Source organism: Cervus elaphus, chromosome 33 (genome assembly GCF_910594005.1).
Source record: "Cervus elaphus chromosome 33, mCerEla1.1, whole genome shotgun sequence".
NCBI classification, from domain to species: Eukaryota; Metazoa; Chordata; class Mammalia; order Artiodactyla; family Cervidae; genus Cervus; species Cervus elaphus.
In genome coordinates this window covers 63256786-63276679 of record NC_057847.1, presented here as the reverse complement: position 1 = coordinate 63276679, position 19894 = coordinate 63256786, and the positions used below count along the sequence as shown (strand labels likewise).

The window sequence follows — 19894 nt, the reverse complement described above, 5'->3', positions numbered from 1 at the left end:
TCCAAAACCATCCACTTGGCATTTTTAGTTACCATAAAAGTGGTCTCTAAAATTGGAAACAAAGGAATACTGATGATGTTTTCTTAAGACAACCACAGTTGTTAATAATCATTTCAAAAATAAAACACCAGAAAATGGCATATCACGCATGCAAAACATACTCTGAGGTATGTTTATGATTTCTAGTTTTAAATAGCATGTTTTAGAAAAGGATAAACTCATAAAACAGACGTGAGATTTTGTTTTTAAAAGAAGATCAATAGAGGAATTTTTATGATTTGTCATGGGAGAAACATGGCACAATAAATATTTCAGTAGGCGAAGAAGCTACACTGGATTCATTCTGCTATTTAAACAAAATAATCTACAATTTCTTTAAAAACAAGTATTATCTACAGAGGAAAGAAAACAGCAGGTCTATGGCTATAAGGCATATTTGCTGCCATAGCAACAGAGCTTCTATTCCTGCCCACTGAATTCACATCCTGCTGGCATTAATCAGAAATGTCCATTTGTGCCAAATTAATGCCATGTCACAGACGCTGAGGGATATACATTCTTGACAGAACTGGGAGCTTTTCACATTCCACAAGGGGATAAATTCACAGTCTTCACTACGTGAAGCTCTTCCTCCAGCTTAAAAGCTGAAGTCGGAACCCAGTCATGGATCTCTGATGACAGCAGTTGTCCCTAAACACACAGGTTATCTGAAGACACCACGGCTACCCGCCTCGTGGTCGCCCTCCATGTACTCACCAGCACCGGCCCGCGGACTCTCACACATCTCACAGCGAGGTAACGCGGAGTCATTGATGTAGGTGCAGAGAGCACACTGCCAGCCCTCGCCACGGAGGCCTGGGGTGGTGGCCGGGGCCTCGGCCTCACAGGCCCCAACCGCGAGCCGAGCTTCGGCCTGCCCAGGCCGGCACGGTTTCTCCTCAGGGGGCCTGCAAGGGTCATCGATGGTGACCGATTTCAGTTTTTTAGCTTCAGGTGCAAGATCACTTTCATCCTCTCTTGTAGCTGTTTTTCCAGGGTCTGCTGGCACTACAGTATTTTTCTCCTGGGATACCCTTGATTCATCACAGGAGGTCTCCAACTGTCTTTTCTTAGTGTTTGGTAAAAAGAATGATCGAATATCACGCTGTTTTTCTTTTTCAAACTAGGAAAAAACAAAGTTATTAAATTAAGAGACTACTGAGTGTGTTCTTCCTAAATAGCTTAACAAACTTGTCATTAACCATATTCTTCTATCTTTTGAATACCCTATTGGAAATGAATTCAATCCTGCAATGACTCTTCATATATACATATATGTAGAATACCACTACTGTCTCCATATACTTTGGTCTAACTTTTTTTTTTAGCACTTACAACATGTGAAGCATTTTGTGCATATCAACTCATTTAATCCTCATGCTAGCTCTGTGAGGCAGGTACTATCACTCTTCCCAAATTTCAAATTACAACACTAAAGCATTAGAGAAGTTAGGTCACTTGGCTACAGAAGTCACATAATAAAAATATACTTTGACCTCTAGATGTATGTCAGGGAAAGGAAGCAATTGTGTGTTTAAATATTTCAAGTCAGTCAAGACTTGAAAAATGTTTTCATGCCCAAACTATAAACACAATGTTCATAAACAATATATTTTTCATATTAAAATAGTTTCCTGACCAAGGAATATTTTCAAATGCAGTAAAGATATGAATTAGAACAGCTTCTTTAATAGACATAGTTTAATAATTATCTTGTTTCTAAGAAACAGATTTCTCTTTTCCAAAAGCAGCAACTTCATGATCTCATGTTTTTCATCTTCCTTTTGATGTGTAAATTTCAACCTCCTAATTAGGAGAAAGGAGAATAGCCATTTCCACAGCTGATTAGCCAGCAGTTAAGGTAAATTAAAGGAGTTAATTTTAGAGAAGTCCTGCCAAGGCCTGAATTGGGTACATGGTGGACACATGCTGTGGCAGACTGCACTTCCAAAAATGGCCACACCACTTCTTACCCCATTTCACACACTTGGCTCACAATGCCACACTGACACACCCACAGTTAGAGGTGGGGTCTGTGCACCTTTGTAACGGTGTCTGTCGACAGAATGCCGTGAAATCATCACTGTGTGGCTTCTGAGGCTTGGTCACTGATGCTAATAAGGCTTCTGGCATTCTCTCCTTCTCCTTATCTTTCAGGAGGGACCCTAGCCTTTGGGACACAGCCACCATGTTGTGGGGAAGCCCAGGCCACACTGGAGAAACCATGTATCGGTATTCAACTTGACAGCCGCACATGGGCCCCCCAGTGACAGTCAGACGTGTGAGTGAAGAAGCTTTCAGATTCCAGCTCCCAGTCTTGGGATCGTCCAGCAGAGGCCCCACTTTTCAGGGAGCAGACATGTCATCTCCATTGTACCCTGGCTGGATTCCTTATCCACAGAAACCATGAGAAAAAATACACAACTATCGCTGTTTTAGGGCACTGAGTTTTGGGGTAAATTGTTATGCCACAAGAGATTACAGATACTATGGTGACATCCAAATATTGCAAAGAGAAAGCTTACATGATAAATCTTATCTGTATTCTTTAGTTAGTGCTGAATATGAAAGATTTAGCAAATTAATCAAGACAGAAGGAATAGTGCTTACTGGGAGCTGTGAGAAAGGGAAAAAGGAGTTACTGCTAAAAGGTGATGGAGCCTCTGTACGGGGGTTGAAAATAGTTGTGTCAGTTGCACAACACTGTGGATGTAATCAATGTCACTGAATTATACACTTAAAATGGTTAAGATGGCAAACTTTATAATAATGTAGATAATCACAAATATTTTAATTTCAAAAAAAGGAAAAAAGGTAGGAAGAGAAGAAGGAATACTTATGTTGTTCCTATATTGGTATAATTAAAACATATATTTTAGGAAAAAAAGTCCTCAATAATGTACAACTTTGATTTTGTATGATTACTATTTATATACTCATATACTATTACAAAGTTATCTAATAAGTTGTGGAAGTTACACAATTTAGACAAAAATATAAAGAATGAAATCAACCATGAGACAAGATTTTTAAAACCATGCACAAGAGAAATTCTAAGAAACTGGTGGAGGAAAGCAGGTAGATTATCAGACTCAGGAAGTTTGGTGTTAAAAAAGTAACAAAGAAACAAATATAGTTATGCATTTAAAGAGAATGTTCTATTTCATACAACAGCACTGCAAAGAGAACTCCTGGAACTTTGAAAATATTGGCAAATGTTCAGCAAATGTGAACAAATTCTACCAGCTATTTCTAGTTAAACGACAATGATTTTACAAGAGAGGTTAACTTTCTGAGTCCTTGTACATGTCTCGAAATGACCTGATTTTGCCCTAACTCTGTAGTTTTGTTGGGCAAACAATTCTCCAAAATCTTTGAAGAAATTGCTCTATTTCTTCCAACATCTGATGATACTGACAATGTTCCTTTGTAGCTGCAAACTCTTTCTTCATTTTATGGAGGCTTTTGGAACCTTCTTTTCATCCCTGGTATTCTAAAATTTCACAATGATCTATGTCTATATATCTCTATGTGTCATCTATATCTATATGATTTCTGCTCAGCACCTAGGATACTCTATTAATTTTGTATAGTATTGCTCATCTCTAGTTCTTGGACATTTCTATTCTTTTTTGATAGTTTTTCCCTCTTCATTTTCTCTCTTCTGATTTTCTGGAATTTCTGCTAGCAGAATGTTGGACCTGGACATTGATGTCACCTTTTACTTTCATATTTTCCTTCTTTGTGTCTTTTACCCTCTAAACATATTTAGCTCTATTTTATCTTTCAGTGCTTCCATAAGATTATTTTAGTTTGGCAGTCATATTATTAACATGTAAAAATTCCCTCTTGTTCCTTTCTCATAGTATTTTGATTTTATTTGTAGGTGCAGTATCATCTCAAATCTGAAGATACAAATTAGTCTTTTAAAGTTAACTCTAGGATCAATTTTGTACTAGTTTATTTTGTTCACCTTTTCCTCACCACAGATTTCCTTCTCAAATGTCCAATGACCTCACACAGAAGAGCGATGGGATAGGAGGGCTGCCTGGGAACTCAGGACACATGGGCTTATCATCAAGAAGACCTGCTAGGATGTAATGATTGAACGGGAGGGGTGAGGAGGACGGAAGGGACTACAGTGCTCCTCAGACTTCTAAATTTCTGACTTATGACACTGTATGGGTGACATTTTCAATTATCATTACAGGGAATATAGGAAGATAAATGGGCTTATTATTGTCTCATTATCTTAGAATAGAAAGCAAAAAGAGAAGAGATAAGGAAATAAAAGTTTACTTTTAGATATGTATGAGGACTGGTGGGTGCCAGGGTGGTGAATTCCAGGAAGCAGGTCCACAGTTGAAGGAAAAGAAACATCTGGGTGCATGTGTGGGAACCAGTGACAAGCAGAGGTGGTTCCAGTGACAAGCAGAGGTGGTTCCAGTCAGAGGCCTGGATGTCATGAACAGAGGGAGGAAGAGGTAAGAAGTCATGGACGGAAAGCAGAGGGGTGTTAAGAGTGGAATGAAGAGGAAGAGATACCAGGGAAGGAAACAGCAGAACAGTAAGAAGGGTGGAAAAGCCAGGAGATCAGTGGCTTTAGTGTGATCCTGTGTTTTGGTTTCTACTCATGATCCCAAGCACTCAGAAAAACCCATGTCCTTCAAATCTTTTTAGTCAGATCTGGGAGATTTTCTTATATTTTTTTCCCTCTGTTTTCTCTCTTATTTCTGGAATTTCTATTAGGGAAAATCTTCTGAACTGATTATTTGATTTTCTTTACTTTTTCTCACATTTTTTTCCCCACCTCTATTGTTCTACTTTCTGTGTGATTTCCTCATTATCTTCCTTTTCGTCCTTATCAGATTATTATTTTCTGATGTTACAGGTTCACTTTCTAAGAGCTTTTCCTTGTTCTTTGATTATTCCCTTTCCTTATTCCTGTTTTGTGGGTGAAATACTTTTACTTCTTGTGAATATGAATGGAAGGTTTTTTGTTTTCTTCAGTTCAGTTCAGTTCAGTGACTCAGTCCCAACCCCTGGAGGATGAGTTGTTAATCTGAATTTTTTTCAGCCTGAGAACTTGGGACACAGCTCAGGGCTCGTGAGTCCCAGAGGGGTGCTCCTCTTGTACTGTGTCTCCACCAGAAGCGAGCCCTGTAATCTTCTCTACTGCTCACTTTGGGGTGAGAAGTAGGAAGTCCCATTGTGGCCTTTGGTTTTGGCTGGTTTCTTTAATACACCTTTTTACCAAATTTTACTGGGGTGCTTTCAGGCACTTACGGGTCTATTCATAAAGCCAGTTCCTTTTTATTCACAAGGCTATCACCAAATGGAAGTCCCCTTTGTCAGGGACTCTCAGCTGGAGTCTGGGGTACTGAACTCCACCCTGAAAATTCCTAACAATGATAGAGGTAACAGAGAAAGACAAACTGCAGACATTTCACAGGTAGTATCATCACAGTGAGGCCTGGGAGGAACCCGGTCTAACAGCAGCAGGTGCAGGAGAAGTGGAAGGAACTGAAGCAGGCATTTAAAGGAGATTCCATAACTAGAGGCATGCGAGTAGGTAAGGGCGGGACAAATGGACGCCACAGGAAGTGATCCAGTTTAGTCCAAAACTGAAGGATCCACAGCAGAGGTGACTGTGCGCGTGCTCAGTCATGTCTGACTTTTTCGACTCCACGGTACAGTAGCCCACCAGGCTCCTCTGTTGAAGCCTGGCTCAGAGAATTTTGAGCATTACTTTGCTAGCATGTGAGATGAGTGCAATTGTGCAGTAGTTTGAACATTCTTTGGCATTGCCTTTCTTTGGGATTGGAATGAAAACTGACCTTTTCCAGTCCTGTGGCCACTGCTGAGTTTTCCAAATTTGCTGGCATATTAAGTTTTCTTTAGTTCATTACAATGTTTCTGCTTCTTTTCTATCCTTTTTTTGTTTTACATACTAGTCCTCACATATTTTGGTTTCTGCTTTGCCCATGAGAGGATTTCCTCCAAACCTGGTGACCTTCACTGTCTATTCATATTTTTCTTTAACTTCTTATTTCATATTGGAGTATAGCTGATTAACAATGCTGTGATAGTTTCAGGCTGACAGCAAAGGGGTTCAGTCACACATACACATGTTTCCATTCTCCCCCAAATCCCCCCCCATGCCAGCTGCCACTTAACACTGAACAGAGTTCCCTGTGCTATACAGTAGGTCCTTGTTGGTTATCCATTTGACGAGATCGGGCATGTTCAGGGTGGTATAGCCATAGACGGTTATCCATTTGAAATACAGCAGTGTGTCAGTTTGGGATCAACATGTTCCCACTAGAGTTTTTTGGGTTTTTTAAAAAATAAATTAATTATTTTAATTGGAGGCTAATTACTTTACAATATTGTAGTGGTTTTTGCCATACATTGACATGAATCAGCCATGGGTGTACATGTGTTCCCCATCCTGAACCCCCCTCCCACCTCCCTCCCCATACCATCCCTCAGGGTCATCTCAGCCCTGAGCACCCTGTCTCATGCATCCAACCTGGACTGGTGATCTGTTTCACATATGGTAATACATATGTTTCAGTGATGTTCTCTCAAATCATCCCACCCTCACCTTCTCCCACAGAGTCCAAAAGTCTGTTCTACACATCTGTGTCTCTTTTGCTGTCTCACATATAGGGTCATTGTTACCATCTTTCTAAATTCCATATATATGTGTTAGTATACTGTATTGGTGTTTTTCTTTCTGGCTTACTTCACCCTGTATAATAGGCTCCAGTTTCATCCACCTCATTAGAACTGATTCAAATGCATTCTTTTTAATGGCTGAGTAATATTCCATTGTGTATATGTACCACAGCTTTCTTATCCATTCATCTGCTGATGGACATCTAGGTTGCTTCCATGTCCTGGCTTGTCTATTCACATTTAAAAATAAGACACTAAAATGCCAATGGAAGCTCCACGTGGGGGACCTCACTAAAGGTCACCGGGGATGGCTTGTCTGGGGATCCCTTTCAGGCTCCATACCTTTTCTTGGTCCAGCCAGTTTCTCCAGAAAGGAGTCCTCCAGTCTCCTGCCTGGAGGACACAGCGCTAGCTGCCAGTGACCTGGGGGCTGATCAGGAGAAGGGTGCTAAGGATTTCACCACTGATTAAGGAGTCTTCCAGTTAATGTGTTTGTTTTCAATTTACTGTCTTACCCCACTCCCTCAACTGTCTCTTCTATTTTAAAAGAGGAACAAATAAAACAGCTAAATAACTGAATAAAATGTCAAAAACAAAGACTACAAAAGATAAAATACACAAAGCAGGGCACTGTCACCCCCACTGAATAATGTTTAAATAACATCAGCATCTTTTGTCTCCTTCTACATTTCAAGGAATTTGATTCCAGTTGTCTAAAACATTTTAAGCTCCCCACCAAAAGATAAAAGATTATTTCAGATTTGTTTATAAAAGAACAATGCTCTAAACAATACAAAACAAAAACCTAAGAAACCTTTCATTAAAAAGTATTCTCAGAGCCTTGAAATATCAGCTTTTACAGTTGATATCTTTGTTGTTCAGTTCCTGTGTCCTGTCTGACTCTTTGCAACCCCATGGACTGCAGCACACTAGGCTTACTTGATCTGATCTCTTTAAGCTGATTTAAAAGAACTGCTTTTACTATGCAAGCAATGACTAGTTTTGGAAACTAGCATTTGAGAAAGTCTCATGAATCAAAAACAGGTTGAGAGTAAAGGTTAGCAGTAACTGACAGCAAAAGGAAATTGATTGTATATCTCTGCCAGGAGGAGGGTTAACTTACAGTGCCTGGGAGTAGTCAGCAGAGGGGCTATTTTGAAACCACTGCTGCTTGGGTAATAATAAAGAGACTGGAGAATATGAAATCCAGAAAAGGAGTAGTGGGTGGAGAGAGAATCATTTTATATAATTTTGGGAACCAAAGGATACATTTGGGGTATAATTTTAGAAGAAGGAGAGGACAAGACTTTAATGCTGTGATGGCTAAACTGGACAATGATGGTTGTGGTTTCAGCCAGTGGACTGAAGGTCCCAGGTAGTGCCCTGGTCACAGGGCTAGAAGAAGGACAAGGTTTAACAGGAATACTCAAGACCCTTCGTCTGAGGTAATCGATTAGAAACCTGGTGTATATTATCAGTTATGTTTTCATACTGAAGCCTCTGAACAATCAGGCATGAAGCTGGCTGGTGTGGTTTCTCTGAAAATAAGTGGCTATAACTGACAGAGAAACAGGTGAGAAAATCTCCTGAACATATCCTGACGATAATTACATGCATTAGAAGGAGAAGGTTTAAAGGTTTACTGAACATGAGTTAAGACTTGGGATCCACGGGCCTCTCACAAGACCTTGTATGCCCTTCAGTGAGCCTGAGAAACCTGTGAAATTGTCTGTAAAATGTCTGTACTGTATGTGCATTTTTGGAGAGCAGTTCTTTACTTTCTCTATGGTCTCAAAGAGATTTGAGACAAAAGTTAAGAGCCACTGGATTAGGAAATGCACGTGCAGTTTGATTAGCTCCATCTATTTCTTAATTTTCTATTGTAAAGAGAGATTGAGGGTTCATTTGTGAATGTACATTTGAGTGGTGAACAAACTCTTCTAAGTGGAAACAAATACATAAATTCTCTTAAATTCTTAATGAGGCTCTCTAACACCTCTCAATACTTAAAAAACCTGGATAATACCAGGGCTTCCCTGGTGGCTGGCTCAGTGGTAAAGAATCCGCCTGCCAATGCAGGAGACACAGGTTCGATCCCTGATCCAGGAAGATCCCATCTGCCGCAAAGCAACTGAACTTGTGCACCACAGCTATTGAGCCGATGCTCTAGAGCCCGGGAGCTGCAACTATTGAGCCCACGCGCTGCACCCACTGAAGCCCATACTCCGCTCCATGAGAAGCCACGACAATGAGAAGCCTGCGCATCTCAACTAGAGAGTAGTCCCCGCTCATGGTAACTAGAGAAAAGCCTGTGTAGCAACGGAGACACCGGATAGCCAAACATAAAAAAATAAAATTATGTATTAAAGAAAAGCTGATATATATACTTAAAAAAAAAACCTGAACAATACCAAATGGAGTGACTTCTGTGTAGGCAAGACACATCACTGAGCTCATTTATCTGTCCCTCTAACTGGACTCTGAGTAGCTTAAGAGAGCAAATGATACGAGAGTCTCATACAGTCAAAAAAAAAAGAGAGAAATCACTGGTGAGGTGAGAAAAAAGCACATGAATCACAATGACTGGGGAGTGATAGGAGGCACTGCTGTGCTGGCAGGACTCAAAGGCGTAATGTCACGTAGGTCAGCTTAAAACAAAACACACCCTCCGTGACGTTCTGAGACAAGGGTCTACCATCATCAGCTTTCTCATGGAGATCCCAGCAAGCATTTGGGACATGTCTGGTTAACAAGAAGGAAACGACCTTCAACAAGATTTGTAGACTCAGATATTAAACATGAATGCAAAAGTCTTGCATTTTAGTAAGATGATGATATAATTACCTTTCTTTTGTCCTTTTTCTATTAATTTTCATAAAGTGAATGATGGATCTACTGATTAAAGCATCTGAATAAAAGGGGATAAGAAATGATTGTAAACAAAATGTTCCCCACATAAGCATGTTTTCTAAAAAAAAAAAAAATTAAATTTATCAATAACATGACTCCTTAGAGGGACAAACTTTATGAGGCTCGCCAAAACAAACTAGAATCCCCAAGTTACAATAGCCATACTCTCCTGGCAGATTTATGATTGAAAAATTACCAACTGTGTTAATGTTGTCAGCATTTCTCAGTGGCAAACATATCAGGAACATAGAAAGACAATACTTTTATGACTTAGGAAAACTCTGTTACTTAATAGCAAGATTGAGGTAAGAAGTCTTTTGTTTTTTATAACTACATTCTTGCATTCAGAAGAGACAGTATAGGAACAAATTACTGACAAATGCCTTAACTCATCATGACTGTCCTTATAAAGAAATAACTATATTAAGTGACCCTTTTAATGTATGATAAAAAAGGAACTTAAAAGTACATGTTTCTAAATAGGAAGAGTAATCAAAGAGTCGGACACGACTGAGTAACTAAACTGAACTGAAATGAACTGAATCTAAGCTTATAGTAATTTTTATCACAAGGCTTTGGGGAAAATATAGTTAAGTCAACATGCCCGTGTAATAAGTGTAAGAAACAGAAGAACATATTCCTCTCCTCAGTTATAAAGCTGACACTGAGTTATTATGTTCCTGCCTTTTGTTCAATATTGTTTTTGAAAAGCAAAAGAAAAAATATTGCTTTTGGTGAGAAGCACTGGGAACAAAACCTGCAAAATGCTTAAGGTGGCGAAATGCGTGTGTTTATTTGAAAGGTTCAGGGACCTAAGATATTTGCTCCGTTTTGCACCATGGTAAACAACTGCTCTTTAGAGACAAATCCCCTGCCATCATGACAGGATTAAAAGTTAGTTATTAGAACTGAAGGAAAGGAAAAGCAAATCTGGTAAAACTCATAAAAAAAAAACCAATAAAGCACTTCAAAGCCTGGTGCCATTCCAGCGCAGGACATGCCACACACAAAAGCCCTGGTGGCAGGTTTAATAGACTTTGATCGAAGGGCGGCTCTGGGAGAAAGCAGCGCCGCCTCGTGTCTGTCCCCTCCTCCCAAAGAATTAACAAAACCATAGCTTACAAATGGGTGACCATGATATCATGCTGGTCTCCAGAACAGTGGACGACTGATGATTGGAAAGGGAACTAAACAGCCAGTTTGCTAGCACTTACAAACAAGCCAGGCGATATAGAGTGAGAAAAGTAGACTTTCAATCATCTGGCTGAAAAAATGAATTTAAATTCTCCTAAAAAAGAAATGACTTTTTCAAATTTCGCACAACGTCCATTCCCATGTACTAATTAAAATTTTGGCAGTGAGCAGCACCTAGGCACAGCAAGTTTCCTCTGTGGGCACAGAAGAAACACAGCAAACAAAATGCCTCCTAGACATCAGCTGAGCTGTTCAGAGGTGCCTCAGACTCCAGAGGGGCTGCGTGGGTCTTCACTCTGTCGGCAGACCTGCTCACTTCCCACCGTCACAGTCTCTCAGCTCTTCCCTGTTTACCAAATTAACACGAAAGCCTCTGTTATGGGGCTTCCCAGGTGGCACAGTGGTGAAGAATCTGCCTGCCAACTGCAGGAGACCTGGGAAGGCATGGGTTTGAGATCCCCTGGAGGAGGAAATGGCAACCCATTCCAGGATTCCTGCCTGGAGAATCCCACGGACAGAGGAGCCTGGTGGGCTACAGTCCCGTGGAGTCGTAAAAAGTCAGACATGACTGAGCACGCACACAGTCACCTCTGCTGTGGATCCTTCAGTTTTAGACTAAACTGGATCACTTCCTGTGGCGTCCATTTGTCCCGCCCTTACCTACTCGCATGCCTCTAGTTATGGAATCTCCTTTAAATGCCTGCTTCAGTTCCTTCCACTTCTCCTGCACCTGCTGCTGTTAGACCGGGTTCCTCCCAGGCCTCACTGTGATGATACCACCTGTGAAATGTCTGCAGTTTGTCTTTCTCTGTTATCTCTATCACTGTTAGGAATTTTCAGGGTGGAGTTCAGTACCCCAGGCTCCAGCTGGGAGTCCCTGACAAAGGGGACTTCCATTTGGTGATAGCCTTGTGAATAAAAAGGAACTGGCTTTATGAATAGACCCGTAAGTGCCTGAAAGCACCCCAGTAAAATTTGGTAAAAAGGTGTATTAAAGAAACCAGCCAAAACCGAAGGCCACAATGGGACTTCCTACTTCTCACCCCAGAGTGAGCAGCAGAGAAGATTACAGGGCTCGCTTCTGGTGGAGACACAGTACAAGAGGAGCACCCCTCTGGGACGCACGAGCCCTGAGGTATGTCCCAAGTTCTCAGGCTGAAAAAATTTCAGATTAACAACTCATCCTCCAGGGGTTGGGGGAGCAAGCCCTCAGGAGTGGAGACAGAAAATCCTTTTACCACAGACTCAAACTGGATGGGAGGGAGGCAGAAGTAATCCATCCCCAATCACCACTGCCTCCAAGAACCTGTCCCTTCTCCCTCCTGTTCATTTCCCACACTGCCATGAGGAGTGTCTTTAGAAAACAAGTCTGATCATGCTATTCATCTCCTTAAAAGGCTCTGATGACACTACACTACTTCCAGGATGAAGTCCAACTTCCTGGCAGGGCACGCGTGGGTTCCTCTCCATCCGATCAGTGCCAAAGTCTCAGGCTCCCTCTACTTTGACTCACTTCTCACACGCTCACATTTGCATGGAATTCCCATTGTCAGGATGCCTGTTCCTATCACTGGGCTCTGGCCCATGCTTTCAGTGTTTCTCTGCCTGAACCAGGACCCATTTTTCTATTATTATTATTTTTAAGTGAAGGAAACACACTCTATAAACAAGGTGTGGGCCATCTTGGAAGGCAAGAGAGACACCAGGGTATGGGACTGTTAGGTTTTTATAGGGCTGGGTAACTTTATAAGCTAATGAGTGGGAGGAGTCTTCCAGCTATTTGGGGGAAGGCCTGGGGATTTCCAGGGATTGGGGCATCACCCACTTTTTGATGTTTACCGTCGGTCTTGGAACTACCACGGTGCCTGTGGGAGCGTGGGTCTCATTTCCTTTGATCTCATCCTTCATAATCCAGCTCAGATGTTTCCCACAGGTAGTTATTTATTCTATCCTACGTTCCCAGAGCGTGTTTTCACATTTATTACACAGCATTAAAATGATTCACTTACAATCATCTCTCCCAGTTAAAGAGTAAGCTCCAAAAGAAAGTTAGCTGTTTTCCTTATCTTTGCACCTAGGATATAGTCTTTTTAAAACAACAGATGTAGTGAGATGAAATCTATTTATATACGATTACTAATTAACTCTTATAAAGTATCCAATTCAGTGCCTTTCAGTATAATTATGTAACCATCACCTCTCTCTACTTGTAAAATACTTCCATCACCCTCAAAAAGAAACCCCAATCCAAGTAAGCCGTCTCTTTCTGTCCCTTCCTCTCTCAAGACCCTGGCAGCCACCAATCTATTTTATGTCTCTATGGACTTGCCTATTCTGGCTACAAAATATAAATGGAACCAAATAATATATGGCCTTTCGTGTTTGTCTTCTTTCACTTAGAAGAACATGTTCAGGGTTCAGCTATGTTATAGCATGCATCAGAACTTCACTCCTTTTTACGGCTGAATAAGATTCCATTGTATGGATGGATATATATACATATGTATAGGGTTTCCCTAGTGGCTAAGACAATAAAGAATCTTCCTGCAATGCAAGAGACCTGGGTTCGATCCCTGGGTCGGGACAATCCCCTGGAGAAGGGAATAGCTACCAACTCCAGTATTCTTGCCTGAAGAATTCCATGAACGGAGGTGCCTGGAGAACTACAGTTCATGGGATCACAAAGAGTTGGACAGGACTGAGCAACTAACACACACACACACACACACACACAGACCATATTTTGTTTATCCGTTCATCAACTGATAGACATTTGGACTGTTCTCAACTTCTGGCTATAATGAGTCATGCTGCTATGACATTTACGTACAGGTTTTTATGTGGATATATGTTTTCAATTCCCTTAGAAGTAGAATTGCTGGGTCATACATTAAATTTGTGTTTTCACACTTTAAGAAACTGTCAGGCTGTTTTTCAAAATGGCTACACCATTTTCCATTCCTAGCAGCAGTGTATTAGTGTTCTGATTTTTCTACATCTGTGCCAATATACGTTGTCTCTCTTAATTTTAGTCATTCTAGTGGGTGTGAAGTGGTATTTGTGGTTTTTGATTTGCATTTCATATAATCTTTTTTTAAAATTAATTTTTATTGGGGTATGGTGATTTGTATATATTTATAGTATTAGGTTCTGCTGGACAGCAAAGTGAAACAGTTATACATAACAATCTTAATAAATGTTTATACAGTGAATGATCTTTGAATGCCCGGTGGTAGGAGAGACAGGTGGGACCTGGGACCCTTTGCTGCAGCACTTACAACTGGACAAATGGCTCCTTGAGAAACAAAATACAAAGAAACTACAAGGGACTAAAAATCACTGTGAGCACAGGACCAAAGGATACAAAAAAACCAAACAACCCAACTGCTACTTCTGAAGACCTAGGAGCAAAAACTGGGTGTTGGGAGCAAAAGCAGGATACTGTGCATGCCCCCTCTACTCGATACTACCAAAGGGGCGGGCACACTACCTAAGCCACCCCTCCAGCCAAACCTCTGGACACACCCCTATTCTCACTCCACATAAGGAACCAGCTTGCTCCTCCTTAATGGGAGAGTTAGCAAGGGAACCTGTTGCATATTTTTGCTCCCTTCTACTGCAGTAGGGGCTCCAGTAAAGCTTTGCCTGACTTTCTTGTCTGGTCTCTGATCAATTTCTGTTGATTAAGGAGGCAAAAAGCCCTGGTCCAAAACAGTAGTACACATCTTATAAACACTGGTTAACAGAACTGAATTTCAGTTTTCTTTTCATTCCACAAATAATTGGGGATCCACAATGGGCTAATGCATCTAGTGTAATTTGGTAAGGTTATGAAGGTAGACTTTGCAGCTGAAAGCCGTGAGTTCAAATCCAAACTCTGCTACTTATTGGCTACATGAACTTAGGCAGGTGATCTTTAATCTTTCTGAGCTTTATTAGGGCAGGGTAATATTATCTGCCTCTGGTACAGCCCTGAATGTTAAATAAAGTCATAAGTTTTTAAGGGCTTGGAATACTCAGTACAGTACATGTTAATTATTATCACTGAGTGAAATGAAGTTACAAAGGCAAACAAGAAAAATGCCTAATAATAGCACTATGTGATGTAAGCTGTGACAGAGATATTTATATGTTTCCACAGTAATGAGGCTACCCTCTTGTCCTTATTATTAGGCTATTATGCAAACTAATTACATCATGTTTACATAGTGGCTTGAATTCTAAAATACATATTAAATAAATATTCTAATTTAAGATGTGTTATCTTCAAGAAAGTAGTGCTTTAGCATACTGAGAAACAAGAGATTTTTGGATAAGAATGATTTATACTTCATGAATATAGAGCTCCTGTGATCAATTTTCTTTTTTGCTGTCACCATTTTTTTCCAACTAGACAGTATGTGGGAACAAAGTAATTTTTTATATGTATGACATGATTTCTTATTTGCAGTCCTTAGGTCAACAAAACAAACATTTTTTACAATGTTGGCATTTAACAAAAAATGTAAAGTTTGCTTTGAATTTGGAGTGCATATTTTTAAATTTCAGTGTGCTAAAGAGCTCTCCATTTCAGTTACATAGAATTTTTTCTCAGCAGACTGGTACGCATTCTATATATTTTTAATGCAAATATGGGTGTTTTAATGCAAATGTAAATTCGCGTTGGGTGAAGGACATTCTAGATGGCCTTGAGGACAGTAGACCAGGGGACTTGATGACTATGACAGAGAAAAGGCAGGGCGTGAGCCAGGTCAATGATGCAAGTTCTATGGCAAGGAAAGAAAGATGAGACAATCAGGGAGAGGCTAGTGAGGAGAAAGAATTAGGAGATGTTGAGCTAAAGCCTACAAAATGAAAACAATGGCTGAGGGAAAGCAGAAACTGCAGTGTGACTGAACTTGGAAACTGTCTGGAGATCTATTCCACAACAGAAAGAGAACTGCTGTCTGAGGTAATGAAATGGAAGCAGCTCTGGCTCAGTGGGGCTTCCCCAGTGGCTCAGATGGTAAAGAATTTGCCTGCAATGCAGGAGACCTGGGTTTGATCCCTGGGTCAGGAAGGTCCCCTGGAGAAGGAAATAGCAGCCACTCTAGTATTCTTGCCTGGAGAAACCCACAGACAGAGGACACTGGAGGGGCTACAGTCCATGGGGTCACAAATGAGTCAGACATGACTGAGCATGCACACGCTGGCTTAGTGAGATTTGGAGAAGAGAAACCAAGCCCAAAGATTTATCCTAAGCAGGAGCTGGATTTGTTACCCATATGAAGTTAGGGTCCTTTCTTTTGCTTATCTGTGAATCTCTTATGCACCAAGTTTCTCTTTGGATATTTTATTTTGTATACATATATAATGAATGAAAGGGACCTCAGGAGCCATCTAGTGATCTAGGGACTTAAGTAGCTGGATAAATGATGCTGCTGGCTCTTACCCATTAAGAGCCAAAAGAGGATGGGAAAAGAAGAGGTGAAAGGGAAGGGCCCAATTTCCCACAGCTGTCACTCAAGCAAGGGATACCCATGAGATGATGACAGGAGAAAATGAAAATTATAGAGGCAGGCTTCCTATGTGATTACTCCACTCATTCTATTTTATCCAGAAACAGCCTTTAATGACTGGAAATGACAATATAGACTACTATAGTCCATAACTTTCTCTCCTTCCATCTGGAGACGCCCTACTTTATCACTCCTTGGAAGCCAATGTAGGAAAATTGAAACACTGCAAAACCAAGAGAACTGAGAAGTCATGCATGTAGAAGAAGGTGTAGAAGAAAGGAAGAACCTTGAGAAAGTGGATCCTATCTGAGACAGTGACCTTGGCGATGGCCTCTGGAAGGAATTGGTTATTAAGGGGAGAGCCAACTGGGCTATGCAAAGTCACCCTTCTCCATGGTGGTAGAATTACTTCTTTTCATTTGAGTTGGACTTCAATTTGAGCTTCATTTGGGTTAATAAAGAATCTTTAAAAAATGTAAATATACCTAGGATGGGTAAAGAACTGTGACTCATACATTTATATGGACTCATTTTATGCGGGGTGTTATTTAAATACTTAATAACAGCTACCGCAGAGGAATTAACCAGAATCCTTGCGGCCAAGACTGTGAAGGATCATGGGGAGGTCCAGGTGGTGGGTGAGGGAGTACAATGAAGGGATTGAAGACGTGGCTGTTTACCAAATACTTAACATTTAACAGCCAGTACACTTGTATCCATATACACTGGTATAGCGCTAGCCCTGGTTCCATACATTTTTAATAAGCTGAGTTCTGTGACAAAGTATTCTGATTAAGAGAGGAGGGAGACAAAGATAATGCCAATGTCATTCTGAATGAACTCCAGGGGAGAAAGAAGACAAGAAAGAACAAACTAATATAAAAATTCTGTCCAGGAAAATATTATTTCATTTTCCTCCTCTTCTTCCCAATCACAGGTCTCCCTGAACCCAGGACCCATAATCCACTGATATTTGCTCTTCATCAATTCACAGAGAACCAATTTGCCAAAAGCCTGTGTGCTAAAGACTAAGCCAAGGTGGTTTAGACAGTAAAGAATCTAACTGCAATTCAGGAGTCCCAGTTCAATTCCTCGGTCAGGAAAATCCCCTGGAGAAGGGAATGTCTACCTGCTCCAGTACTCTTACCTGGAGAATCCCATGGACAGAGGAGCCTGATGGGCTACAGTCCGTGGGGTCGCAAAGAGTCAGACACGAATGAGCAACTAACACTTTCATGTGCTAAACGTCAGTCCGCCTGAAATCCAATTCACTGGAGACCAATTTGTCGAATGTACCACTTTCATTGGCTTTCTAAAACTCATTTTTAGAGTCTACAACGTTTTGAACATGATGAACCAGAAGAGTTAAGAAGACTGTGGCAAACCAGGGACCCAGGGAGCTGGGGCTCCTGACTCTTCCTGTCTCAGTTCATCCTCTCTCTGCCCTGCAGGTTCCCTCTCTGCTTCTCAGAGCCTCCCAGTCTCCCTTACTCTAAAGCTGACAGCCTGGGCAAGTCTCACACTAACACACACAATCTATTCCTCCGGCCTTGAGAGGTCCTTCTTCTTTGCCCCAACTCTAACCTCCAGATGCAGCAGCCACACGCCAGGACAGAGATAAAATGAACATTCCTTAAAATGCTGACACTACAGAAATATTCATAAGCTATTAAAAACCATCCAATTAGAACTGTTATCAACATTTCAGTTAAACAAGTTTTTGATGACAGTGGGCAAAGTTAATTTGGCAAAGTTTAATCGGTAAAATTGGAAGTATCCTAAAAATGCTAAATGTAGGCAACTTTTTTTAAAAGGCTTTAAAAAAGGATCTGAAAGACATCAGTATAAATAGAAAAATTCCCATAGGAAATGCTGAAATTTTGGCAGCACTCAGAAGAACATGTTGGTTCAATTTCCTTAGGATTTCTCAACAAATTGAACATTTCTTAAGATGCATGAAACTGGAGGGTATAAAGACAAAGGGATAAGCAGCTACCTCACCTAAACACACTTCACACCTTGGCCAACAAACAAGGAAATAAATGCAAAGCAAAACAAAGCAAATTGAATAAAATGGTCTCTTCACATTACAAGATTCCCATCTATACAAAACCATTGAGAAATCTGTGTGAGTTAACACTAACCTTTTGAAAGATAAACACCTAATTCAAGAAAAGCAAGATTTTCTAAGGGTGATAGGTGATTTTTTTTTTTTAACTTTGTACACAGATACATAATTTTCTTTGGAGACACCCAAAAACAATAAACATATATATATATGTGGGAACATATGTTTTAAGTTCTTAATATTTATCTTAGGAAGGAACTCAGACATAGTTCAACAGGAAATTTTAGAGGAAAAATGGCTACAAATCATGGTTTTAACTATATATATTTTAAAATACCTAGCATATCTATTGATTTTTATAGATCAAATTACAACATAATAAACACTACTAAAATAAAAGTAGTTTTTAAAATAAGAGAAAAATATCTCGGAAATAATTCTTTTTTTCTTAAAACAAATGTGACAGAATGGCATTCTGGTATCCTAGAAAAGAAAAATGTACTAGCCCTCCAAATAGCATATAAAAAAATGTAATAAGGTTCCACATAAAAAACATTACGTATTTTATGGAACTAAACTTGAGATTAAAATTTTAATTTTGCATTATGAGAAAATGTGTACAGACTTCAATTTCATTCCTATAATAGCATATCAATTCTTTAAAAAATTACAATTAAACTCCCCATTAACTCTCACACCATTTTGAACCAGAATAGCTAGGAAAAAGACAGTTTGAATGACGATATGCTCCTCTAATATATTATCTCTTATTCAGTTTCCACATGGCCTCCAAATAGCATTTGTTATTGTACAGACAATATAACAAATATCCATAAACCCATCATTCAAAATTTACAGATACTAACATTGTAATATTTACTTCTGATACTTTTTAAAAATAAAATACTTCTGATAAAGCTGCTGCCACACTTTTAGTCTTCCTTAGACTCATTCTTCTCTTCTTTCAGAGGCAATAAATTTAATATGTATTCTTCCAATCTATATTTACATATCTTATTTTATATATATGTATTCACAAATACATAATATTGTTTGTGTGTTTGTGTGTGCTGTGCATTCAAAAAATAACATCATATTTTCAAAATATGGTCATGTTCATACATATAAACCTAAGTCATTCATGTTAACTTCTATGTAGTATCCTGTGACAATTGATGCAGCCATTGTCATACTGATGGACATTTTGGTTGTTTCCAATTTTTTGCAATCCAGAAAGGATCACTGAGTACACATCTTTGTACATGTATCCTTATATATATGCAGAAGAATGTATTCCTTGCGATGAAACTATTATGGTTGTAGGAATGAGGTATTACCTCATACCAGTCAGAACTGCCATCATTAAAAAAGTCTACAAATAATAAACCCTACAATCCCACTCCTAGGCATCTATCCAGGAAAGAAGAAAACTCTAACTAGAAAAGCTACACATACTCCAGTGTATCTGCTGCACTATTTATAATAGCCAAGACATGGAAGCAAC

At 39.9% G+C, this 19894-nt stretch overlaps 1 protein-coding gene across 6 annotated transcripts in view; it reads right to left on the bottom strand.

Annotated features, from left to right (window-relative positions):
* ZRANB3 (zinc finger RANBP2-type containing 3) overlaps positions 1 to 19894 on the bottom strand; it is a 278640-nt gene that overhangs the window by 36113 nt on the left and 222633 nt on the right. For all 6 annotated transcript variants that reach the window (XM_043894549.1, XM_043894548.1, XM_043894550.1 and 3 more), the window contains one exon: positions 757 to 1162. In XM_043894549.1, coding sequence (XP_043750484.1) covers positions 757 to 1162 — 406 coding nt within the window. The remainder of the gene's footprint in view (positions 1 to 756; positions 1163 to 19894) is intronic.